Source organism: Moschus berezovskii, chromosome 12 (assembly GCF_049115385.1).
Source record: "Moschus berezovskii isolate FMDL1 chromosome 12, NW_MosBer_1.0, whole genome shotgun sequence".
Lineage (NCBI taxonomy): Eukaryota > Metazoa > Chordata > Mammalia > Artiodactyla > Moschidae > Moschus > Moschus berezovskii.
This window is the reverse complement of record NC_142471.1, coordinates 30,511,774-30,537,701: the sequence shown is the minus strand read 5'-3', so window position 1 is coordinate 30,537,701 and position 25,928 is coordinate 30,511,774. Positions and strand designations below refer to the sequence as shown.

General features: G+C 49.9%; 1 protein-coding gene across 24 annotated transcripts in view; it reads left to right on the top strand.

The window, feature by feature from the left end:
* CAMK2G (calcium/calmodulin dependent protein kinase II gamma) overlaps window positions 1-25,723 on the top strand; it is a 54,506-nt gene extending 28,783 nt beyond the window's left edge. For 4 of the 24 annotated variants that reach the window (XM_088842012.1, XM_055425422.2, XM_055425417.2 and 1 more), the window contains 10 exons: window positions 2,025-2,087; window positions 4,021-4,064; window positions 14,789-14,857; window positions 15,993-16,037; window positions 17,463-17,511; window positions 18,685-18,798; window positions 20,752-20,827; window positions 21,182-21,276; window positions 22,965-23,209; window positions 23,695-25,723. In XM_088842012.1, the coding sequence (XP_088698138.1) occupies window positions 2,025-2,087; window positions 4,021-4,064; window positions 14,789-14,857; window positions 15,993-16,037; window positions 17,463-17,511; window positions 18,685-18,798; window positions 20,752-20,827; window positions 21,182-21,276; window positions 22,965-23,197 (788 nt within the window). In that variant the 3' untranslated portion in view covers window positions 23,198-23,209; window positions 23,695-25,723. Of the gene's footprint in view, window positions 1-2,024; window positions 2,088-4,020; window positions 4,065-12,554; window positions 12,588-14,788; window positions 14,858-15,992; window positions 16,038-17,462; window positions 17,512-18,684; window positions 18,799-20,751; window positions 20,828-21,181; window positions 21,285-22,964; window positions 23,210-23,694 lie in introns of those variants that run through there. The other 20 variants (XM_088842013.1, XM_055425420.2, XM_088842015.1 and 17 more) reach the window with 17 other exon arrangements.
* The last annotated feature ends 205 nt before the right edge of the window (window positions 25,724-25,928 follow it).

Below are 25,928 nucleotides of genomic sequence, written 5' to 3'. Positions count from 1 at the left end.
GACTATGCTTAAAATATTCTCTGTGTACCAACCGTAAAAATGAAGAAACAGGCCAGCAGAATGGAGGGAAAGGAACTTGCTTAAATTTGTATGCGGAATTGGGAGACTTGGGACCAATAATTTGTAAATCACACTTGATATTTCTTTTTAAGATGCAAGACACTCCACCTTCCCGAACCCCCCTTCCCCCCACCCCTGCCCTCATCATTGTTCGCCTTCAGTTGGGAAGCATTGTGGCTTTTCTGTGAGGAAAAGAGTAATGACTGGACTTAAAAGACAGAAAGGTCTCTTCCCAACTTGCCTTTTGCCCTGGTCCTCCCTCCCCCTCACCCCCAGCCCCCCGGTTTGGTTGAAGACTTCCCCTGCTTTCTTATAACCAGACTCCCTCCCTTGCTTTCCCTCTGCACAGCCATGGTGCGGGGGGAGGGGGTGTGCAGGAGGTTCAGGTGGATGGCTCCCTGGGCAGAGATTGCGCCCTTGAACTTGAGTCCATAGGCCTGGCTCTAGTAGTTCCTGGTAACCTCCAGCCTTGCCTCTGAGGTTTCATGAACCCTAGACTGCAAGCTACAGGGTGCCAGAAGGTCAGGACTAGGCAGTGAGCTGGGAGACTGTCCTCCTCAGACGGACCTGAGACCCTGGTTGGGGCTCAGTCTTGTGTTGTGGGCACCCATGAAGGAAAAGCTGTGCTTTGGATTCACCTTACAAATGGGGATAGGAGGGCACAGTAAGCCACCTCCAGCAGAGGTGGAGCTGTTGTCCCGTATCAGACCTCTGGTCTTCTACTTCTGCTTACGGCTTCTATGTCCTGGGTTTAAGAAAGCCCTTCGAGAGGATGCTCAAGGGCAGTTCTGTGCCCACCCTAGAATGGGGTGATCTGTTCTCTCTCTCAATAGAAGAGACGTGAAACAGACTGCTAGGAAATCAATAGCATGTGCCCGGCCATGAGACAGCCTCTGCGTCAGCTTCTTCTGTCCATTTAGGAAATTGGTGTCCTAGTTTCAGGAACTCGGCCTCTGTTAGGACACAGCACCTTCACTGGTCCCTGTAGAGCCTCCTGTCCTTGCTGCTCAGACTCTGTCTGGCCTTCACACTCACTTTGCCCTGGCTCAGGAGACCAAAAAAAAAATGTCGCAAGCATTCCAGGGTAACCTCTTCTGCCCTGACTCTGGGACAGGTGAAGACAGAGCCTGTCTCCAGAAGCTTCTGTAGAAAGAGATGTGTACAGGTATAATCAAGAAGAAAGGGCACTTGTGTGCTTCTTCAGGAACAAATGAGGCTGTTTTCTGAGTTGATCCCAAGTAGAAAGTTCAGCTTATCCCTGGATTCGAGCAGGTTGGCTAATGGTGAAATTGGGGCTTCTAGAATGTATTGCTTTAGCAGCCTTGATTTTCTTTCTGGGGGTTCATTTTTTGGGCATCTACACCTTTGGAACACTGTGAAATACAGCCTTTCCTGGCCACCTGCCTTGAAGAGGGAAAGTGACCTGTGTCTCTGAGAAGCTGGGGGCTATGGAGCATCAGTGAACTAGGGCCACAGACCCGCCCCAGGTGCCTGTCTCTCTACCATTTGGAATGTGGGCCAAGGAAAGGGCTGCCATCTGAAAATGTCCTCCTTTAGGTCCCCTCAGGAGGAAGGTCTGCAGATGAGATTCCGACTCCTCACAGCCTTAAGCTAGGGCTGGGCTGCCTCGGAAAGGACGGCCACCCCTCTCCAAGTCAGGTTTGGGTCTGCAGACCTTCCACCCGAGGTGGTCGTGGGACAGGTGGAGTCCCAGGATTTCCCCACGACCTATCCGAGCCTGGCCCTCTCAGGTCCCCAGACTGCTGCAGGGCTGGCTGCACCTGCTCACCAGCCTGCCCCCGGCGCCTCCGCTCCCCCAGCTCGGCCGGCTTGGCCACGCCGCCCGGATGCTGCTGTGCGCGGCGGGAGCGGGTTCCTGCGCCTCGCGCTGGGGCATGCTCGCTGCTGACTGGCCCCCGTGGCTTTGCGGCAGCTCTGTGCACTGAGAGACTGTATCCCCTCAGTTGGCAGGCAGAGCTCCGCCCCCGCCTCGCCTGCCGCGAGCGCCGCCGGCCTGGCCGGGCAAGGTACGTGGCATGAGTCCTCCCCGACCGCCTGCCTCGGCTCCCTGCCACCCCACCAGGAGGGCCAGCATGCCAGGCCCGCTCACCAGGGAGGCGAGTCCCATGCTTGCGGGCTGAGATGGGCATGCCGGACGGACCACCTAACTTGGCATCTGCGAGCGCCTCGGTGTTACGGAGCCCCCTAACCAGCCGTGCATGCTGGGCGCTTGCCAACTCTCAGGAGGCAATAGCCTGGGGACGTGGAGCTGGGCAGCAGGAGGCTTTCCTCCCAACGTGCCGCCCGCCTGACAGCCTGGCCTACCTGTGAGGGCTGCGGCCAAGGCCACCCGAGACAGCCCTGGCCTGGCCGGGACCTGCGCTGGGGGCCAGGACTAGGCTTTAGCCGCACTGGTAGTCCCCGCCCCGCCGCGGGGGAAGCCGCGCCCCTCAAAATTGTGAGGTCTGGCCTTGCAAGCCTCTGGGTATGGAAGGCAATAGAATGCAGAAGCTGTGCAGACAGCCGTCCCTGGGTTTGGATCCTAGCCCTGCCTCACCCTGAGCAAGTCACAGCAGCTCTCCCAGCCTTAGTTTCCTCATCTCTCCAATTGAGCTAATAACATAACAATTAAAATCATTTTTGACAAAGGCTGTCAACGCTGCCTGTAGGAGAAGACTTGTCCAAAAAATAGTCCTGTGGCTGAGACCCCACTCCAGATAAATAAAATCAGAATCCCTAGGGAACGGGATAGGCATAAGCCTTTTTTTTTCTTTTCCCAGATTCCCAAGTGATTCTAATGGACTGTCAGAGTTGAGAACTTTGATGTATGTAAAGCACTTAACACAGTGGCTGGTCAGGCATAGTAGTAAGTGCATTAAAAAAATTTTTTTTTCAGATCACCCAGCATTAACTGGAGATAGGACCGAAGTCTGTTTTTGGAGGTCAGAGTTGTTGTGATTCTCATGGGAGACCCAGGTTGGGTAGGAATGGCCACCTGAAGGGAAGAATGGCAGCAGGAGTGACAGTTGTTAACACTTTCTGAGTGCTTGCCGTGTGCCAGGCACTCTGCTTAGTGCTTTTCATGCCATGATCCCATTTTATAGATAAAGAAACTGAGGTTCAGAGAGATTAAGTAAGTCACACAGCTAGTATGCAGTAGACCCAAGATGCAAGCCCATCAGAGTCAAGGTGGATCAGACAGTTGGACTGATTCCATCCCCCTGGAATCTCCCATCCACTGCCTGCCACCTTCCTGTGGTCTTTGTGGCCAACAGACATCACCATCCTTCCTGGTGGAGCTCATCAGCACCACCCTGTCCCTGGCTAGAGTCTGTCTGCCCAGTCCTTTCTGCTCAGTGGGTCCAGAGACTAGACTCTGAGGAAAGGGTGGCTTTGAAGACCTGCCCAGTCGAGGCTTCAGCCCCCCGGCAAAACCCTCCTGTAGGTGGTCCTGATCTCTGTGTCTGTGTCTGTCTGTCCTCACGTCTGGTCTCCTTCGTGAACTGTGACACTCTTGTTTCTTGAGAACACTCAGGAGATGTCTTGCATCCTTGCAGCTTGGCCGTCCTGAGAATTTCCATGGCATCTAGGGGTGGAGCCCTCACCTTTCACCGTGGCACTCTGCTTCCAGGCCTAGGTGGAAGCTGTTGAAGGCAGAGTTCCCAGTCGCCCAGGCAGCCCCAGTGTTGATTGTGGTTTTCTCCTAAGCCCGGAGTGTCCTTGTTTCTGCTGAGTCCTCTTTCATAGCAGAGGAGATCCTGGGGTGCCACCCTGCGGGTCTGACGCTGCCTGAGATGCCCTTCTTGCTTTGGGGCCTCAGAAAGGGCCTCATTTAGGGGTTTCAGGAGACTCCTGGCCCCTTTGTCAAACATGTCAGTCTCTTGCGGATCCAGCTGCCAGACTTCAGGTTGAGGAGAGGGTACAATGCAGGAGACTTGATTTTTCTCTTTGTTTTCACAGCTGCCAAAAGCCTATTGAACAAGAAGTCGGATGGCGGTGTCAAGGTAGGTGTCTCCACTTCTCCAGCCCAAGTGTGGCCCCTCTCCCCAAAAAGTCACTCCTGGGATTCCTTGGCACTTTGTCACTCCTTTCCCCAAGAACCTCCCTATCCTTGCTTTTTGCTTTAAACCAGAAACCTCTGTGCTCAGAACAGCAGGTTCCACTGGCCTGGGAGGGCAGAGGGATACATGCTTCACCTGACCCTAGCTTGATTGGAAAGACTCAGGGGAGGTGATTCAAACTATAGTTTGCTAGAACTGAATCCTGAACTTGACTTCCAGACACAGTTTTTATCTCCAGGGCTTGACTCTCTGGGTTTTTTAGGTTATTGGTTAATCTTATTTTCTTTTTAAAGCACAAGCCCATTTAATCAAATGAAAGCAAAGTTTGCCTGGTTGACTCAGGGCACAAGGCTTGGCACCTGAAGCTACTATCCTTTTTCTCTTTTTTCTGATCTCCAAAGCACTTCCAGAACCCAGCTCAGATACCGTTGAAGGAAAGTGTCTTGAACTGTCTTGAGGCATAGGTGCCTTAGAAACAGGCAAGGGACATGGTTATCACAGCTCATCTTCGTTTGGTGAGGGAAACTTCTCTGGGGGATCAAGGCAAGAGGAGGGACCAGGCCCCATAAACAGGAAGCCTCAGTGGGGGTGGCTGCTTGGCCAAGGTAGAGGGGTCCACACAAAGCTCAAGGTGTTCTTAGATGCTTTGGGGGCAGAAAGCGCCCTGGGCTGGGGAGATAGATAGGAGTTCATGCTATCTTGAAACCTACCAACTTATATCGCAGAGAATTTCAAACCATTATCCTGCAAACCTTTAAATTAAGACAAAAGTTTGAATTAGAGTTTTCCCTGGGATCTTGTGTTCCCCTCCGAGATAGACCTGTACCCCTTTCCTTGCCCCCATCCCTTCCTTTCTCTCGCATTCTTTGCATGCCTGCTTCCGTGTACTTCTGCCCTAAGGAGGGGAGCTTGGGCTTCACACACACCTGCTGACATAGAGCTGGGGTTGATTGGCAGCCCCTCAGTTTAGGGTTGTGGGCTAGATGGTGGAGCCAAGTTAGGACAAGGTGTGTGTATGTGTACTTAGTTGCTCAGTTGTGTCCAACTCTTTATGACCCCATGGACTGTAGCTGCCAGGCTCCTCTGTCCTCTATCCTGGCAAGAAAACTAGAGCGAGTTGCCATTTCCTACTCCAGAAGATCTACCCGACCCACAGATTGAACCTGTGTCCCCTGAATTGGCAGGTGGATTCTTTACCACTGAGCCACCTGGGAATCCCTAGGAAAAGGTGGTCAGTTTATTTAGAGATTTTGCATGTGTATTTCTGGAGAAGAAGCTAGAATCTGTCTTCACAAAGTGTTTATTAAAATACCTATCAGAGGCTCAGTGTAAGGGGCACATAAGAGGTATAAGAGGAGATGCAGATCTCATTCAACCTCAAGAAGTTGCAAGGTTGATTGAAAAGGAAAGTGGACACACGTGGGATCAGCTAAGCACCGAATGGTATATGGACCCTACAAGGGATGGTTCAGTCCAAGAAGCTTCTGGGGAAGAAACTTATTGGAGAAAGCTACAGGATGTAGGAAGATTGGACCCAAGTCAGTGATTGCCTTTAGAAAACGGGATTGGAGGCAAGGGCAGGATGGGGAGGCATACCATTATCTTTTTTTTAATTTGTACAAATGTTTCTTTCAAATGGGAATATATTACTTCTATAACTTAAAAACAACAAAAAAATATTTTTATAGGTTCTATTATACGTATTGATGTTCTCTGCTCAACTGAAACATGGAATATATGGTAAAGGGATACAGAAAATACAGCTGGATTGGTCTGGTTGGGCAGAGAAATTGGAGGTTTTTGTGTTAGACCACAGGAAGGAAACACCGTAGGCCACTGAGCAGGGAAGGTTCAGAGTGATGTTTTCGAAAGACTTGGCTAAGTGTGTAAGGGTAAACGGAGGATGGTAGTGTCAACCACAAATTGGCACTTGCCATTGGTACTTACCATCTACCTCTACAAGGATTAAATCATATGCTGCTGCAGCTACTAATTTTCTACACCCCCTGAAAGGAGTTCAGGGTGGAGAGCTGAAATGAGGCACTCTCTGCTCTGGTAAAAACTGGCAGAACAGGTCTTCAGATAGTTAGATATAATCAGGAGCCAATTTTATGGGCCCAATTCATTCTTATAACTTCCCATATCTAGAAAACCACTAAAATCCTTCATGGTGACAAGTGTTCCTCGTGACTAGCAGAAACCTTCTGCAAAAAAAAAAAAAAAAAAATATGTGTTTGATTGCATGTACTTCCCCTTTACCAAAATCACACATATACTGACCTTCCCCTCTGCTTCTTTGGGGCAGTTTCTCAGAGTTATCTGAGGTGCTGTCTCCTGGGCTATCATCCTCATTTTTGCCCCCAATAAAACTTAATTCACAACTCTCACATTGTGCATTTTTTAAGTTGCCGGTAGGAGCTAGACACAGAAGTATCAACTAGGGCTTATTGTGTCTGGGTATAGGGTGAAGTAAAGATGATGAGAAATATAAAGAGTTAATATTCAAGCTAACCAGAGGAGCACAGACCAACCAGCTGGAATAAGAGCTGCCTATGGCTCATTGGTCCAGCTCTACCCATAAGTGCCAGGCTCGGATTAGACATTAGCCCTGATAAGAGGTATGACAAAGGATGTTCCCATTGGATTCAGGAATTAAAAAAGAGGGTCCATCAAAGGTAATGTCAAAGTTTCAGGACTGTTCAAAGAAATGATGGTATCTCTGCTGGAATGGGAAGTAGTGAAGGAATGTTTTAGAGGGAAGAGACATTTTCTTTTGAACCACATTGAGACTGAGAGACCATGAAGGATTTTAGTGGTTTTCTAGATATGGGAATTTATAAGAATGAATTGGGCTCATAAAATTGGCTCCTGATTATATCTAACTATCTGAAGACCTGTTCTGCCAGTTTTTACCAGAGCAGAGAGTGCCTGGGTAGAGAGGTCTTTTTTTTTTTTTTTTAACATTTATTTATTTATTTTTGGTTCTGCTGGGTCTTCGTTGCTGTGCACAGGCTTTCTCTAGTTGTGGCTACCAGGAGCTACTCTTCGTTGCGGTTTACAAGCTTATTGCAGTTTTTCTCTTGTTGCAGAACACAGGCTGTAGGTGCATTGGCTTCCGTGGTTGCAGCACAGGGACTCAGTAATTGTGACCCATGGGCTCTAGGGCAGTGGCTCAGTAGTTGTGGCACATGGGGCTTGTTGTTTCCAGGCATGTGAGAACTTCCCGGACCAGGGATTGAACCTGTGACCCTTGCATTGGCAGGCATATTCTCAATGAGTAGACCACCAGGGAATGGGTGGAGAGGTCGTTAAAGCTGCTGGTATAGCCCAGGGAGGTCAACACTGGATTGGGGGGGTGGGACTCATGTGCAAAGGGGGACTCACGTGAGTGAATCTCATGCATCCACTTACTCAGCCAGTTCTGGGTCTGAGGAGCTGGGAAGGCAGCAACACAATCCATCCTCTGAAGTGTTTGCCGTGGGAGAGAGACAGGGAAACCACGAGTTCTGGTGTGGTCTGTTAAGGTCAAGGAGGGAGGTGCATGCAGGATAGCCACTGGGGAGCAGAGAGACCAGCATCTGAGCCAGAACAGGAAACTGAGTTTGAAGGACTAGTTGGATTTTGCCAAGTTAAGGGGAGGGAAGAGAAAGAAATTCCAGGCAGAGGGATAGCACATGTGAAGATAACATGAGTTTGAAACAGCATGATGATTCTGGGAACTCTGTTAGCTTTTGTATGGCAGAAGCAAAGAGTGGTTGCACAAAATAGGACCTGACATAAAGCAGTGACAGCTGAGATGGTGAGAGGATGGTTAAAGGTGTCATTAAGGAATAGGTTTCTAGCAGAACTTTGCAGATCCTGGCCTCAGGCACAGCTATGTAAGACTAGCCTAAGGAGCTAGGTAAAATACACAGATGCCAGGGTCCAGCCTGGATTTCAGATTCAGGAAGCCTTCGGTGGAAGGAAGAATCCGACTAATTCCATTCCTCCATATGAATCCAAAGCACACAAAAGTTTAAGAGTCCAGGAAAGGCAAAAATTTCAGGGTTATTTGTTTTTAAGAGCCTGGAAGAAGAATCAGCCAAGGAAATGAAGAAAGAGGTGGACAAAGTACAGAAGTGTGCAACAAAAGCCAGTCCTTACAGAAACACAGAAACGCAGGCTAGGCAAACAGAATCAGCAGTTAAATTGCTTTGGGGAACCTAGCCCAGTGTCTGACCCTGATTGAGTGCTCCATAAATGAGTTTTATGCTTGGGAAAAGACTTTATATATAGGTGGGACCAGAAACTAAGATGCAAATTTTTAAGAAGGGCATGACCAACCAAAATTCAAAGGCCAATAAGAGAATGGGGAAAATATTCTCAGCAGGTGTGATGGGATGTGCTGTGCTTCATTGCTTCGGTCATGTCCTACTCTTTGTGACCCCATGAACTGTAGCTCTCCAGGCTCCTCTTCCCATGGGGATTCTCCAAGCAAGAATACTGGAATGGGCTGCCATGCCCTCCTCCAGGGGATCTTCCCAACCCAGGGATTGAACCCAGGTCTCCCACATTGCAGGCAGGTTCTTTACCATCTGAGCCAGCAGGGAAGCCCAATGATGGGATGAGTTAATATTATTTTTATGCAAAAGAGCTTTCAGTAATAAATAAGAATACCCCCTAAAACCTGGCAGATAAATGGTCAGTGAAGATGAACTGACAATATGAAAAGAGGAAGTAGCATGGGTTAGCGAATGTGGATGTTTAGTCTCACTGGTGTCAGAGGCAGGTTGAAGTACAGTACCATTGTTACTTTTTTTTTTTGGCCACACCACACAGCATGGGAGATCTTAATTCACCGACCAGGGATCGAACCTGTGCACCCTGTACTGGGAGGGCAGAGTCTTAACCAGTGCGCTACCAGGGAAGTCCCCATTTTTTTTGACTCTTAAGTTTGTGGTAGTGGTGTAAATCAGAATGATCCCCTCCTAAAACAGCCTGTGTGTCAAAAGCCATAAAAGTGTCCTATTTTACCCTTTAGTTCTAATTCTGGGAATTTTTCCTAAAGGAATCATTCAAAGTATGGAAAAACTGAAAGCAGAAAGATGTTCAACATGACATTATTTATAACCATGAGAAGATGAGAAACATCAAAAGCTAACAAGATAATGACATGGGGAACATCAAAAGCCAATAAGATAATGACTAAATAATTATAGGAAATCTAATTGACCATTACAAAGTTATTAATTTTTATGACTAATGACAGAAATGTTTTAAGTGGAAAAATGAGGTAAAAAGCAGTACATACACTACTATCTAAATTTTGTTTAAAAAAAAACAAAAGTTTTTTAGATTATATTCAGTGTATAATATGTCAATAGAGAAGGAACCAGGAGAAAACCCACTGAAGTGTTAATAGTAGCTTCACTGGGTGATGGGAATTTGGAAACTTATTTCATATATTTTTCTGTATTTTCTACATTTTTCACCTAGACTGTGTATTACTTTGATAATCAGAAGAAAAATTAAGATGCTATTTATTTTTAAAGTAAGGTATTAAAAGAAAGGAAGGATAAGCTCGTATCCAGCTTACAATGATATTTTTAAATTGGATACACAAAAGACTGGCAAGAGTGATAGGACTCTGGGTGTTTTTTCCCCTCTTTTCCAAACTGCTTGTAATGTGGTTGCAGTCCTTTTATAATTAGGAATAAGTATATAATAATGAACAGCCTGGTTGGATAAAAGTACCGCAAAAGCAGAAGGAAAAGACAAAGCAAGGTATGCGGGGTTTTTTCTTTCCTGGGCTTCTTGAACGTCAAGGTGATAATCTGTGTTATGAGGGAACCAGTGAAGCTGCTCAGAAGATCCTGAGCTGTCAGCATCCCAGATCTTTCTTTTAGACCCCATCCTCCTTTCCCTGCCCCACCCCACTCCCCAGTTCCTGCTGGGAGTCCAGCAGGACTCCCAGGGAGATTTCTGTCTTGCTGTCCAGAAGCTTTCACAGATGTTCTCAGATATTAGCATTGGTTTGAGCAGCGAGTCTTCCTTGTGTGCTTGAATTTCGGGACTTCAGGTTCTGCTTAGGTTTCTTCAAAAGTAGATGCCAGTGACCCAGAGTCTATGGAGGAGTAGAGCCACTTATGAGGACAGATCTCATTGAGAATAATTTGTGCATTCCACTAGTCCCAGGCCAGAATGGCCATCCAGTCTTTAAGGAGAGAGAAGGAAGATAAAGGAGGGAGAAATAAGGAAAGGAAAGAAGGAAGAGAGGGAGGAAGGAAGGGAGAGACGAAGGGAGGAGAAAGAAAAGGGAGAGAGGTCCTGGTATTTTCCTTAAGTACTGTTTGAATGTTTCAGTGTGGGAAGGAGGCTTGAACCTTCTTTTGGTTTAGAATTTTAAATGTTTAATTGTTAAACATAAGTGAGGTGTGGTTCTTTAAAAAACGACCTGGAAATTAAATAGTGCTGCAGGGGAGGACGGAGAAGGCAATGGCAAGCCACTCCAGTACTGTTGCCTAGAAAATCCCATGGATGGAGGAGCCTGGTAGGCTCCAGTCGGTGGGGTCGCTAAGGGTCGGACACGACTGAGCAACTTCACTTTCACTTTTCACTTTCACACATTAGAGAAGGAAATGGCAACCCACTCCAGTGTTCTTGCCTGGAGAATCCCAGGGACGGGGGAGCCTGGTGGGCTTCCGTCTCTGGGGTCACACAGTTGGACACGACTGAAGTGACTTAGCAGCAGCAGCAGCAGGGGAGGAGGCCAGCTATGCACAGCTGCGAGCAAAGCCCTAAAGGAATGGAGAAAGAAATGGAAAGAAGTCTGCTTACCTGGTAGAAACTAACCCGTGAATAGAAAGGATTATCTTGGGTTTTCCTACAGGGCAGTTTAGGAAAAAGAGAGCCAGTTGGGAGCAAATTGGGAACTTATTCCTCATTAGTTGAAGCAGACGGCGTAAAGTAAAGCAAGATGTGAGTGAAAGCAACCTGCATGGCCTTTGACAAGACCAGCCCTGGGCTGTGCCCCCGCAGTTTTCAGTGCTGGGATTCCAGGCAAGTTAGAAGCCTGTGCTCTGCTTTAACCCAGGGGAAAACCACAGTCAACAATCAACAAACCTGGTTTAACTTTGCAAACATTTGTTGATCGAATGTTAACTAAAGGCATTTTGCTAAATTGCCAAGACAAATAAGATACAGACCTTCCTTCAAAGTGTTACCCCTCTGGTTGGATAAAGTGATAAATATATATGAATGTAAAGCAAATCCCTCTTTTTTGGATAACTTGGAAGTAGAATCTCCTATGTGAGTATATATGAAAAGGTAAAAGCAAGAGGCCTCATTATATTTAGACTTTCTTTTTCTTTAGATCTATTTCTAAATTGTGAGCCATTCTTTTAAATACTTGTAGTCCCCTTCTTTTGAAAAAAACGCATTCTCAAAAATGTCTTCTCAAGTAGAATATCAAGTAGATGTTTCTCGAGGGCAGAAACATCTGTGTTCACCATGCCTAGAATAGTCCTCAACAAGCATTTGTTGTGTATTGTTAATGAATATACAAGTCAAAAGACAGACAAACATGTTCAAAGAGGACTCCTGTCTCCCGGCAAGCTAATGATAAAATTCTTAATTACCTTTCAGGTTTTAGACATAGTCTCCTGAGATGTATTTTCAGTGTTCCATACAGTCTTTCTTTTTCTCTGCTTGTTTCATATCTGAACATAAAGTTTTTGAGCATCTAGTTGAGACTAAGGCATCCACGCTTTCAGTATTCCCCGTGGTTGGCGTCTTTGTGTCCGTGTGATCACTGCACTTTTAACCACCTGCACTCCTGTTGTTCCATTGCCCCCTAGTTGCAAAATGCAATAAAACATTGAAATCTTATAAATGAGTATGGCCATACCAACAGAGAAATGGGTGCCAAAATATGACGTTTATCAAATGGTTTTCAAAAGCCCAACATCTTTATCGGAAAAGTTATAGACGTGCAGTGAAAAAGTCTAGGTTCAGAAGTGAAGCATTGTTAAAGCAGCTTTGGCTCTTTACCTGGTAACTGTTCACTCAAATCTCAGGCAGACCTAGTAGTGAGAGAAATAATCCTATAGGTGAACTCAATAAGCTGAAACCTATAAATTTGCAGCAAAATGTTACTTACTCTCATAGACCTGTGACTTAATCTCCATTAAAGAAATTTCTCTGAGCAAAGCTGAGACACCTCAGGATATACTCGGTGTTTGTGAACCTGACAGTTTCTCCGGGTCTGGAGGGATGTGTGTGCCTGTCCGTCTAGACGCTGTTTTAACCCTTCTGGTGCTGGACTCCAGGTCTCCTCCTCCTCCTCTTTTCTCCTGAGGCAGAGCCCACGCTGGCGCACTAACCTGCAGCGTCTCTGTGCTTCTCTTCTTACCTCCTCTTTCGCCTTCTCTTTCCCTCTTGCTGTGGTGTGTCCAGAAAAGGAAGTCGAGTTCCAGCGTGCACCTAATGGTGAGCCTTGCCTGCCCACCCATCTGCCCACTCCATGCTGCCTGCGCCCGCCTGCCAGCCACGCAAACCCATTCTGCCATGTGCGTGTGCTTCCCTCATCCTCACTGCATGTCTGTGCCGTGCGGGCAGGTGTGGCCTGTCCTGCCAGGCGGGGTCCAGTGCCCGAGGTCACCCGGCATTGGAAGGTGTGGTGTGGCACTCCCTGCTGCAGCGCTTGGACTGTCCCAGCATCCCCGGGGCAGGATGTAAATCTGGTAGGGATTCGGGGCCAGGTGGCAAGCACAGGGGGAGACCCTCACTCACGGCCGCTCAGGAGGAAAGGCCCTGCTCACTGGGCACAAGCACCATTTCCTACAGATTGGCAGCAAGGGCGCGTCCGTGTGGAGTGTGGAGGAGCCGGGTGGAGGCTCTGAACCTCACTCTCACTCTCGCGGCTTTCCCCTGGCTTAGCCAGCTGTGCCTAGTGTTTTGTCCTTCCCACCCCACCCACAGGGGCGCCAGCTGAATGGCTGCAGACCTCATCTTCTTTCTCACGGGACACAGCGCACCCAGGGGAATGCCCCAGCCTGAATCCTTATGAAACATCTATTGGGTTGGCCAAAAAGTTGATTTTGATTTTTCCATAAGGTGTCATGAAACACCCAAGTGAACTTTTTGGCCAACTCGATACTAAAACCAGAGGTGGGGCTACCTGGGTGATATCCCAGCCCTCCGCAGATATGGCACGTTTTACAGACACGATACAGTCCTTACCCCATGCCAGGGTCTTTGTCTCAGCTTTGCAAACAGAATGGCTTTGTTCAGTCAGCCCCAAATAGGTCCATGTCAGCAGCTGAGCGAGGAGGGCTCTGAGCTTTTTGGGGGATATGGAAGAGAGCAGAGCTTTTGTGAGATTAGGCCCACATTCTGTCTATTCCTGGGGCCCCCTTCTTCAGCCTGCAGAGTTCAGCAGAGTCTTAAAGCACCTGGTACCTGGCTTGAGGTTCCATGCCGAGCCCCAGATTTGGGAGCGTCTCAACCACTGATAGCAAGTTACAGCTTCTGGTGTGGTTCGAGGGGCCACAAAAGAGGCTTCCAGGGAAGAAGAAATAGGACAGTCTGGATAGCTTTCTGGATGTGTTCTGGGGGAGAAAAAGCACGTCCTAGCTGCCAGTGTGCCCTCATTGGCACCCTGCACATTGGTGGTCGCTGGACATTTGTGTGTCTGCATGTTGAAGAACTCACAGGCATCAGGCTGCTCCTTAGTGGCCCGCAGTTCCACAGGGACTCCCAGTGAGACTAAGTGTATCTGTTGGTTAGGGGATTGTAAGAGGCAGGGAGCATCAATATGACTCCTTGCCCTGGAGATCGGCCTCCTTCCTTCCTCGCCATCCTTTTCCCACCTCCCTTGCTGTGCCACTCAGTGTAATATTCCGAAAGGCAGGGAGATAGCCGAGTGGTCTGCTGCTGTTGGCCTGCTAGGCAGCCTACTGTTTCCTAAGGACTAGGACTGCTGACACAGCTCCCACCTGGACTCACCTGCTGCTCTTTGGAGTTCTGCCCGTATTCCCAGATCTTGATCACGTCTAAGATCAATCAGGCAAAAAGGCCAGCAGCACAGCCCTGTGTCTGCTCCCCCGGGTCATTGGTTGCATTTTGTACCCAGAGTCAAATTCCACCCCTTTCCTCTGTGGATACCGTCTCCTCGACCAGATTTTCTTTCTCTTCTTGTTCCTCTTCAGATCAGGCTTCAATCGAGTGTTGTAAGGGGAAGGAGATGAAGGTGGCAGATTGAAAGGGCATCAGGAAACTGCCCACAATTAGGGGACCCAGAGTTTCTGAATCTTGTTCTGCTTTCTTATAAGCTACATTTCTTTCCCCCTATAAAGTGAGAAGACCTGAATTTCTCTGCGTGAAGTATGAGTGTACAAAGACAGGGCACCCAGCATCAGCAAAGGTTTCTGGAGAGATGCTTTTAAAATGAGCCTGTGGGCTCCTTCCACCTTGAGGATGCCTCCAGGGCTAGGTCTCTGGGTCTCTCCAAATAATCTCCTCTGATCATCTGTCCAGCTGTTGCTCCCACCCAGAGTGTTACGGGGGTGTTAGCCCACCTCAGGTCTAGCTCCTCCGGACCAAGCCGGGGGTCACGGGAGGTCTGGGAGTCAAATCCAAGCGACTTTGGTGACTCTAGAGGAACTAAACCATCTGTTTTCTTGTCTCAGCCACAGAGCAACAACAAAAACAGTCTCGTAAGCCCAGCCCAAGAGCCCGCGCCCTTGCAGACGGCCATGGTACCTCCTGACTACGGCTTCTCCGCCTCTGCCCCTGCCCCTGGCTGCCTCCCGCTTCTGCCCGCTTCCTTCTCTCGCCCCCCCTGCCAGGCCTCCTTGGCCACTTCCCTTCTCACCCCTGTAGAGCAGGTGGCTCTGTGTGCTGCCCCCTGGTGGTCCTGCTTGGCCATGCTCCCTCCTGCATGGCATAACTCTGCCCCTGCTCCCTGTGCTCTTGGCGGGGGGAGAGTGATCAGGGCTCTCAGCTAAGCCTCCCAGCCCCAAATGGGTCTGCTGGGGGGCCAGGAAGGTGAGCTGCTTCTAAAGGGAGAGGGTAGGAGCTTCCCTGGGCTCTGTACCTCAGTTCTTGAAGGCCTCCTTGTAAAATCTGCCTCAGCCCCTCCTTTACAAAGCAATGAATAGGAAGGGGGCCTGGAGTCCCCCACCTCTGGATGGTGCTGAGGTCTCTGGGGAGCCCCCATGCTGTCTGAGTTCTGTCCTGGCTCAGTTAAGGGCACTGTGTGCTCTCAGGGCCCCCTCTGCTGCTGGCTAAGAGGAGATGGCAGGGGGGGTGACTGGCAGAGAGGGAGGGGAACCAGTGCTGCTCCCCCTCCTCCTCTTCCCTGCCCCCTGTCCCCCAGAGCTGCCTGCTGAGGGCAGGAACTTGGGGAGAGGCAGGGGTGGGTGGAATAGAAGGCAGTCTGGGCTCAACTCGCTGAGAGCCACTTGTGAATCCTTCAGGGAGACCTCAGTCCACTCTCCCAGTATCCCTGTCTCCCACACACTGCCTGATGAACACTGTTGGCCAGGCCCAGCCTGTGCCCTCAGCCCCACAGTTGCTCCAGTGTACTTGTCCCATGGGAGAAAGGACACTCAGGTCTGGCTGGATTTGAGAGCAGGGGCCCTTGTCCTCAGCTTCCCCAGTACCTGCTTCCATTAAGTGCCAGGCCTCTCCTCCTAACCAGCCAGTGCTGTTCCCTAAGGACTTCCAGCTGCCTGGGACCCAGTTGAACCAGGATATTTTGTCTTGTAAGAATGACTGGCGAGCAGGCCTCAGTGGTCACCATAGGGTCAATATTCGAGGGCTGGAGTCCCTCAGGGGAGAGCCGTAGGTCTGTCCCCAGGTCAGGAGGGTAACTTTCATCTTCTCTCACAGGAGCCACAAACCACCGTGGTGCATAACGCTACTGATGGGATCAAGGTGAGTGGCTCCTGAGCCGGCCTCCTGCTTTCCAGGTCAGCAGGAAACAGGCGGGCTGGGTCACAGGGTCTCAGGGTCCTGGGGATGGCAGCCTCCAGGCTGCACTTAGGGGCCAGGGTGTTTGCAGAGTCTCGGCTGGGGGCAGCATATGGCCTGTCATCACTGTGTTTCTGGGAAGGACATCATACCTCAGTGATTCTGAGTTCAGGCTCTAGAGGCAGACAGGTCTGCATTTGCATCCTGGCCCTGGGCCACTGGACAAGTCACCCTCCCACTCTGCACCTCAGTTTCCTTATCTGAAAATGGGGGATGCTAATAATAATAGAATCTTCCTTCATGACTGGTGAAGCTTAAATTAGAGTAAACATGAGCTAGTAAAACAGAGGCAAAAACATAATCAAATTCTAGAGCATTAATTCTCCATGCCCTCAATATGCTTGTCTCCTTATTTTCACTACCCTTAGTAAATATTTATTGAACCATCCACAGTTCTGGTTTACAGAGGTGACAAGAGGAAATCTCTCTCCACAGGTATAAGGGAAGCAGATGATAAACCGAAAACTATACAAATAAGATAAAACCCAGTAGTGATAAGTGCTATGAAGAAAATGTCACAAAAGTAAATAGAGAATGAACAGGGCCTTTAATTAAGTGGTTGGGAAGGACCTCCTTTAGGAGGTGATATTTGAGCTAAAACACTAAACAACGGAAGGTGGCAGCCGGGTAGACCCTGAGGCAGAGTGCCCCAGACAGTGAGGATGCAGGCGTCGGGGCCTGGCACAGAGGAAATCAGAGCTCAGAGCGTGATGAGCAAGGAGAGGGAGGCAGGAGGGTGGTGAAGCTGGAGGGGCAGGCAGGTCCTGCTTGGTCAGTCTTGATCGGAGTTTGTATTTTTTACCAGCAGCAACAAGAAGCTATTAGAGGCTCTTAGCCGGGGAGTAATGGAGTCCAATTTACACATCGAAAAATTCTGGCTGTGTTATAGGCAAGAACTTCAGGGAAGAGACAGGTGTGGAAACAGGGAGGCCAGGCAGCTGTGGTAGGAGTTCAGGTGCCAGATGTTAGTATCTTGGGCTCAGCTGTGTATTGGAAGAGAAGAGGTAAGACGTGATTTATTTTGGAGGTAGAACTGACTGATTTGGTTTTAGATTGGGTAATTGGGACATGAGGGGAAGAAAGAAAGGCATCAGCATATTATAAAATCAGACCTCCAGATTTTAGCCTGAACAACTGGATAAGTGGTACATTTACTGAGTTAGGGAAGACTCGGGAGAGTATTTGGGAATCAGAGTTTTTATTCACATGGCAAGGGTCTGATTCCTCCTTGCAGCTCCCATAGGAACACACACTCTGCTTTTGTTCTGCTTGGTTCCTCTGGTTTCCAAGGGCCTGAGTTTATAGAAACTTGCTCTTTTTCGCCTGCAGGGCTCCACAGAGAGCTGCAACACCACCACAGAAGATGAGGACCTCAAAGGTAGGTGTTGGCCCATAGTGGGGAGGGGCCCAGCATGTCCCAAGGGGCACCGGCCTCATCTGCCCCAGAACTGAGATTGGTGGCTCCTTGTACCCCAGGAGAGGGTTTACCCTAAAAGCTACTTTCCATGGGCCCAGGGATGAGGCCCTTGTCTCGTGTTGCTGCGCTGGACAGGTGGCTTCTCTTCTTTGACCCCATGTCTAGGATAGTTCAACGAGGGCTTTTCCTGAGCCTGTCCGGGGCTCAGAGAGCTGCTCCTGTCGCTGCTACAGTGTGATATCCTGGATCAGGGACATCTTGAGTCCCTGCAGAGGTGGCCTGCAGATGTCATGAGCCATTAATAAGGTCACCAGTGATCCCAGTTTCCCGGGCACTGAATTCCCCAGGATGTAGAACTTTGGGCTTTAAAACTAGAACAGTCCTGGACACATTGGGGTTGGTGGGTCACTCTCGTCACAAAGCCTTGGCATGAGTGATGGAGTCAGAACCGCATTTGGCTGTGCCCCAGTGGTCCCGTGAGGACCACCAAGCTTAAGTTTGGGCCTGGCCAGAGTGCCAGGGGATGTGGGAAGGCATGGCAGGCCAGACCACTGTGACTCTCTATCCAGCCCTTTAGTTTGACATCCTGGGATTGCTCCCTTTGCCTTTAGTAAGTGACCTTAGGCCAGGTTCTCAGAAAAGTTGGAGGAATGTTGCAGCTCACAGCTGAGAGAGCACACCCGAGGCAATAAGGGAGCAAGCAAACCTTTGGTAATCAAGAAAAGAAGAGAAAGCATAAACATATAAGGCAGTAAAGAACAGTGCCTTCAGGGCTGCCAGGATTGAGATCAGGTCATTTCAGTTCTGGTGATACTGGCAGAGTAAGCGGCTCCTTCACTGCTGGGCTCTCGACTCTGTAGCCCTGGTTCCTAGAACATCTTCCCTGGGAGCAGGGCTCCTTGTACAGGCTGTTGGAAGGCTCCTCTGGAAGCCGCAAACCCAGGTCTGTGCTCCCAGCTGGGAGGCCTCTCTGGCAGCATGGGCATGGTCCCAGGTCCACAGCAACCTGAGGCTTCGCCTTGCCTCGGTTCTTCAGTGCCACGGGCTCGGGTCCTGTCCGGCTTGCTCGCTCACCTGCCTTGTTCTGTTTGTTTTGGCTGCTCTGCCTTGCCCTGCCCTGCCCTGGCTGGCTAGCTGCCCCGCTCCGCACTGGGAATGGCAGCTCGATGCCTGAAGGACGGAGCTCCCGGGACAGGACAGCCCCCTCTGCAGGCATGCAGCCCCAGCCTTCTCTCTGCTCCTCAGCCAGTAAGTGTGAGGGAGGCACATTCTGGCTTCCGTCTCCCTGGCTCGTCCTGAAGCCCCTCAGGGATCCCCCTGACCCACCCACCCACCACCCAGAGCTGTCAGCCCAGCCCAGCTGTCCATCTAGTCACCTTTGGGAGCTCAGCCTCCGCTGGGTGGGGGAGCTGATTGGAGGTGCTGTTAAGACCAGACAGGGGGCCTTGAGACCAGGGCCCAAAGACATGAAGAAAAGCGGGTGGAAGAATGTGGCAGGAGGGAAGGAGTAGAAAGCCAGTGGGATACACAGAGGGCCTTGTCTCAGCGCTGAGCGGGAAGAAAGGTGGGGTCAGAAGTCAGGTCCGTGGTAGTGGGTGTGAGTTGGTGGAGAAATTTGTAGTCAAGAAAACGCGTTCCCCTTGATGCTTCTTGAGGCTCAGCATAATATCATACTAAGAGCTTGGGGTGAGACTGACCTGAGTTTAAATCTAGCTCCACTACCTTAAAAAATGCATGAAGTAGCTTAACCTCCTGGAGCTACAGTTTCTTTATCTGTAAAGTGGTAATAAAATGACACTCACCTCAGAAATATGAATGGGATAGTGGAACGTCTTGATACGATGCTTAGCTGGTGAGTGGTAGCTTGTATTTACATCTCCAGTTGTGTTTTTGTAGAGGGTGCCTTCGTCTGCTTCTTTCCCTCCTACCATCGATCCTTCTAGAGTTTCTAAACACGAGCCTCTTCACCCATAGGGCCCCAGTCAGGTCTTGCAGATGGGCTTGGTGGGGTTGGAGAGGGTGTGTGTGTGTGTGTTTGTGTGTGCGCATACCTGCTTGCCTTTGGAAAGTGGATGAAGCTCTGTGGTTCCCCAACCTCCTGCTTATTCACTTCGAGCCGCCCTCCTGATGGTGCTAATGCCTGTGGGGCCCTGTGCTGGCTGTACCTGTGGCTGCACTGCCCTCTCCCAGTTGTGCCCCTTGGCTGTGCTCTTCTAGTGCTCACATTTGTCTTGCAGCCTCTCGCTCGTGGCCTGGGCCAGCCTGGGGCTCCGGTCAGGGTTAGCCTGAGGCCCTCCCTTACCCTGGCAGCGCCCTCTGCTAATAGTGGTGCTCCCTGTAAGTGAGCTGCCCACGAGAGCGGGGTGTCATCAGCAGTCCCTTGGCTTCGAATTGGGGTGGGGGGTGCTCTGAGGGCACCAACTCTGCCTGCCTGTCAGTCTGAGCCTTGTCCTTGGTTTTCCTGAGGGATATATCCTGGCTTGAGAGCAGATGTGAGATTTAGAGTTTTTCCAAGGGTAAACGGAGCTGGTAAGAGTCTCCATTTAAAAAGAGTGTTTATTTACAGTTCCAAGACCCTTTACCCCAAAATGCCCTGTGGAGGAGATGAATAAGGCGAAGAGAATTAAGCATCCATCCCAGGAGTCTATTCATTCTTTGGAGCCCTCCTCAACCCTGGCTAGAGTCTGCTTTCAGGCTGGCTGGTGCCCAGGGCTAAGTTTTGGACCACTGAGTGAGGGCTGGGGGGATTGCGGGTGGGCTGGTAATTGAGACCTGACTGAGCCCCTTCAGGTGAGAGAAATGAGTGGTGGAAACAGCCATATCCAGGAGATGCTTCTTTGAGAGCCTGAACCTGTGGGGATGGGATACAAAGACTGAGGGCAGAGTATTCACAGGGTGTCAGGCTCCTTGGCTTTAAAGACAAGAATGTTTTCTGCATCCTGGTTATTAATGGAGAGGGAGGCAAAGGCCAGAGGATCATAAGGCGGGCTTTAGGACAGAAAGGTCATTAGCTCTGTGGACAAAGAGGGAGAAGGGAGAGAACGGTGGGCTCACTTTTCCAGAGAAGGGCCTTAAGGAGAGAAGAGGGATGTCTTTGTCAAAGAGATCACAGGGGATTCTCTGATGGATTGGGGAGGGCTTTGCGTCACTTGGGAGAATCCTATCTCACAAGGGTAAATGGCTGGATTTTTCCTCCTACAGTGCGGAAACAGGAGATCATTAAGATCACAGAACAACTGATTGAGGCCATCAACAATGGGGACTTTGAGGCCTACACGTGAGTAGAGACCCAGTTCCTTGAGACCCAAGTCATCTCTCAAGCCTTTCCTGCCTTTCAAAAAGCAGCTGGGACCCGGGGAAAAGTGAAGGCTAGGCCTTGGGCACAGCATCTGAGTTAAACACCAGGCCCCTGGGAGCCCTTCCAGGTAGATGTCGGTGATTGAGCCCACCCCTGGGGCCAGGGCTGGTGGGTTGAAAAGGTGGAGCTGAGCTGCTCAGCTGGCAGGGCCCAGAGATCTCAGCCAATTTGTCAGGCCCAGCCTATAGCTCACCTGCTGCCGCTGAGGAGGAAGATAGACAATAATTCTCATATAAGACTGATGGGCTGCTTTTTTTTTTCCCTCCCCTGTAGGAAGATTTGTGACCCAGGCCTCACTTCCTTTGAGCCTGAGGCCCTGGGTAACCTCGTGGAAGGGATGGATTTCCATAAGTTTTACTTTGAGAATCGTGAGTGGGTTCGTGCTGCCGAGATACTCCTGCCTGCCCCTCACCCCCTTGCCTCTGTCCCCGCTCACCTTCTCCTCTTTCCATCCGCCCGCTTTTCCCTTACTGGGCCTGCCTGCCGCACCCCGGTCTGTGTGCTTGCCTCCGGGGGCCTGAGGATGGTCTTCAGCTGGCATCTCCAAAGGCCCTCCTCCCAGAGCCCTGTGTGCCCCCTCTGTTCGGCAGCAGTGCCGTTGTATGATAATCAAGGCCACTGTATTTCTTTAAGCCAAGACACTTGGAAACCATGAGAGGTTAGGTTGAGATGATATCAACGAGGAATAATGAAGCTCTGTGTCTGCAGGTTTCACAATAGAGGAAATTAAAACCAGGATAAGAATGTGCAAGCAAGTAACAGGGCACCATTGACGACTGTGAGATCGGAAGTTGTGGCTAGGGTCCTCCTTCCAGCCACTGAGGGAGACAGGAGTCCTGGCTAGGGGTGGGTGGCTGGGGTGTTGTGCTCCAGACAGTTCCTGGAAGTCCCAGAGGATAAGACGCTAATTCATCACCTCCTCCCATCTTTCTTTCCACTAAGACCATCCCCCTCCTTATTTTTTTTTCCTCATCTTTCCCACTTTATCCTGGGCCTTCCCCATCCTGCCCTGAATTTCATTTTCTCACTATTTTTTCTGCTAACTACCATCCTCTCCATGTCTCAGCTGCAGTTATAAACCCTAGGTTATCTAAGTAATTCTATTAGCCAGAAGCAATTTCAGAGCTCACAGAAACTCTCTGAAAGGTCTCGTATAGCCCCTAACATTTGAATTGACCTAAAATGTGAATCTCAGTAAAAGCAACACAGTTCATGGTGTTTGCTGATAATGGCAATACATCTTCTTTTGGTTCCCCCCAGAGGATCCTGGGGACTCTGGGAATACCCTCAGCTTGGTGCTTTGCTGACTTTTTTTTTTTTAACTTTGGACCTTTATAAAATTCAAAAATCAATTTTGAATATTTTAAGTTCTTGGTTTTGCTCTACAGCCCTAATTAGGGACAAGCCAACCCTTATGAGGGCTTCCCAGATGACTCAGAATGGTAAAGAATCCACCTGCCAAGACAGGAGACAAGGATTTGATCCCTGGGTCGGGAAGATCCCCTGGAGAAGGAAATGGTAACCCACTCCAGTATTCTTACCTGAGAAATCCCATGGACAGAGGAGCCTGGCCTGCTACAGTCCATAGGGTTGCAAAAGAGTCAGACGTGACTAAGCACACACAACGCTTATGAAATCTAAGCCCACCTATCGGGGTAGAAAGATCATCATAGTCTTCCGTTAAGATAATCTTGAGTTCAGATGTTGTGTGGGCAAATTACTTAATTAACCTCCTTGAGCCTATTTCCTTATCTTATAACAAAGAAAATAATATTGACCAAGGAATATGGCTCATGCATGTAAAACCCGCAGTACATTGTCTGATTAAAATACTAGCTGCTGGTAACACTGCTCCCCACCTTTCTCTTCCTTTTAAATAATTGAAACTAATCTAATGGGGTTTCCCAGACTCTGGAGAGTGTATGGGGGAACTTGGCGACTCCCAGAATGGTTACTGGAGAGAGGGTGAGACTTGGGAAGTGCAGGCTGGGAGGAAAATGCCCGTCCCCAGGCCTGACGCCCTCCTACCTACCTCACCCCGCCCTGCCCACTACAGTCCTGTCCAAGAACAGCAAGCCCATCCACACCACCATCCTGAACCCACACGTCCACGTGATCGGAGAGGACGCGGCTTGCATTGCCTACATCCGCCTCACCCAGTACATCGATGGGCAGGGTCGGCCTCGCACCAGCCAGTCGGAGGAGACCCGGGTCTGGCATCGCCGGGATGGCAAGTGGCTCAATGTCCACTATCACTGCTCAGGGGCCCCTGCCGCACCGCTGCAGTGAGCTCAGCCACAGGTGCATCTGGTGGGGGGTGGGGGCTGGGACAAGTGGGGTCAGAGGAGGAAGAAGGTGTTGAGAGGTGGCCTTGGGGGAGGACATTCAGGCCATCCCAGAAGCGCAGTGAAGGCCAGCCAGCCAGTGTGGTGGTTGTAAGAAGTTATGCTCTCAAGTCAGACAGACTTGGGTCTGGCTCCGTGACACTACATTGGGTGACCTTGAACAGGTTACTTCCCCTCCCTAAGCCTTATTTTCCTCAGCTGTTAAAAAGAGGGAAGGAGCGGTGCCTGCCTCTGTTGTGAGATTTAAATAAGGTACTTGTAAGTAAAGCACTCAATGTGTACTCAGCAAATGGGAGGCGATGTTATGTTTAAATACTAGCTTCTCCCCCACCCTCCACCTTCTCAGGCAGAGTTGGCCACGTGTGTGGTGCGTTTAAGTCTCTGGAACTCCTGTGTGTGTACTGTCCTCTGTCCTGTTACCACGTCTGTCCTGTTTGACAGGGGCATGAGGAGATCCCAGCCGGAGGTCAAACCTTCGCAGCCAGTGGCTCTGGAGGGCCTGAGTGACAGCGGCAGTCCTGTTCGTTTGAGGTTTAAAACAATTAAATTACAAAGCGGCAGCAGCCAATGCACGCCCTTGCATGCAGCCCTCCCGCCCGCCCTTCGTGTCTGTCTCTGCTGTACCGAGGTGTTTTTTACATTTAAGGGAAAAAAAAGAAAAAAAAAAGATTGTTTAAAAAAAAAAGTGGGATCCATACCATGATGTGTTTTAAAATCATCGACAGCCCTTGGGCTGGCAAGAAGGCAGGAGTCTGTGTGATGCCCATCCTGGCACAAGCAGTGGGCTCACCCACCAGCCCTGAAGAGGTGAGCTCGGCCTCTGGCCTCCATGGACTCGGGACCAGGCAAGAACTCTGACAGAGCTCTGGGGGCTGTGTGATGTGACTGCAGCCTCTGAGATGGCCTGCCTGCCCCAGGTCTCAGAACGGACTTCTTCAGAATTTGTATACACGCCTAGAACGAGGCTTATGAGAACACCGTGGCCAACAGACCTACTTGGGAGAGAATGTGGAGCTCCCAGCCTGCTGTGGAGGCAGCTGAGAAGCAGTGGCCTCAGGACTGAGAAGCAGGGCCCGGACGTTGCTGTACTCTACCATTTAGCGTAGAAGGGAAGAGAATTGGTGCTGCAGAAGCGTGTCTGCTCCGAAGCTGATGAGAAACCTCGTGTTAATCTGACATGCACTCACTTACTCATCCATTTCTATAGGATGCACAATGCACGTGGGCTCTGATATTGAGGCCCAATCCTAGCAGCTGGGAAGTGGGAGGGGTTGCCGCTTTGCTTTGTGTTTGTTTTCTTACAACAGCAAGGAGAGAGCCAGGCCTTGGTCTGGGCTCCCCCTGCCGCCTCTGGCAGTTCTGTTTCCGTGCTGACTTGGCCCATCTTTGTCTTGCCTTCTCATGGAGGTGGTCCCTGTGCTGACCCTCATCTGGGCCTGGGCCCTCTGCCAAGTGCCCCTGGGGGATGGGAGGAGTGAGGCGGAGGGATTGAGTTGACAGTTGTTTCTATGCATTCAGGCTGCCCTCAGGGCTGCCTCCCTTCTTCCTCTTCCCTTGCTGCACGCCAATCTCTTTTCCTGTCTTTGAGACTGACTTGACTACTCTGGCAAGAAGAGGTATCCTCTATAAAGAGACTTCTTTACTGACCAACTGAAGTATAGACTTACTGCTGGACAACCTGCATGGGCATCACCCCCGTCTCACCTGCATGTACCCAAAAGAGATGTCCAGAGCCAAGGCTCCTTCCTTCATTGTCCCTCTCTGTGCTCAAGGAGTTCCATTCCAGGAGGGAAGAATGTATACTCTAAGCAGATAGCAGAGACGATAATGGAGGAGCAATTGTTCATGGCTTTGGTTTCCCCCCAAACAACTGTGCAGGTCTGTCTGCACAAATGTCTGCACTGTTGGGGGAGAGATGGGTAGACCCCAGCTCCCTGGACTGCCTTAAGGAGGCACAGGAGCTGGGCGAAGAGGCAAAGCTACAGGTTTACCTTGGAGCCAGCTGAGAAGAGAGCAGACTCACAGGTGCTGGTGCTTGGATTTAGCCAGGCTCCTCCGAGCACCTCCTGCATGCCCCAGCCCCCGGGTCCCAGCCGTCTCCTGCCCTGCAGCCTGCAGTACCAGCACGCAGACATCTTCACCACAGGGTTTGGTTTTGCTGGCTTGAAGACAAATGGTCTTAGAGTTCATTAAGACCCATAGCTTCATATGGCTGCTCCAGCCCCACTTCTTAGCATTCTTATTCCTCTTCTGGGGCTAATGTCAGCATCTATAGACAATAGACTATTAAAACAACAACAACAACACCTTTTAAACAGGAAATGGAAGGCATTTGATGCAGAATTTTTGCATGATGACATAGAAATAATTTAAAAATAGTGTTTGTTCTGAATGTTGGTAGACCCTTCATAGCTTTGTTACAATGAAACCTTGAACTGAAGATATTTAATAAAATAACCTTTAAACAGTCCATTGTGTTACTGCTGTCGGAGGCTTATGGCCAGAGGTTTAGATTTAACAGCCTGGGTTACAAGGCTTCTGGTGGAGAGCTAGACCTTCTCCCACTCCTTTTGGACCCATTTTAGAATAAAACTTCCTCCTAAAGTCATCAGCCTCCAATCACCCCACTGGATTGCTGAGGCGAGGTTGGGGCTGGGGTTGGGGAGAGCTTGCGC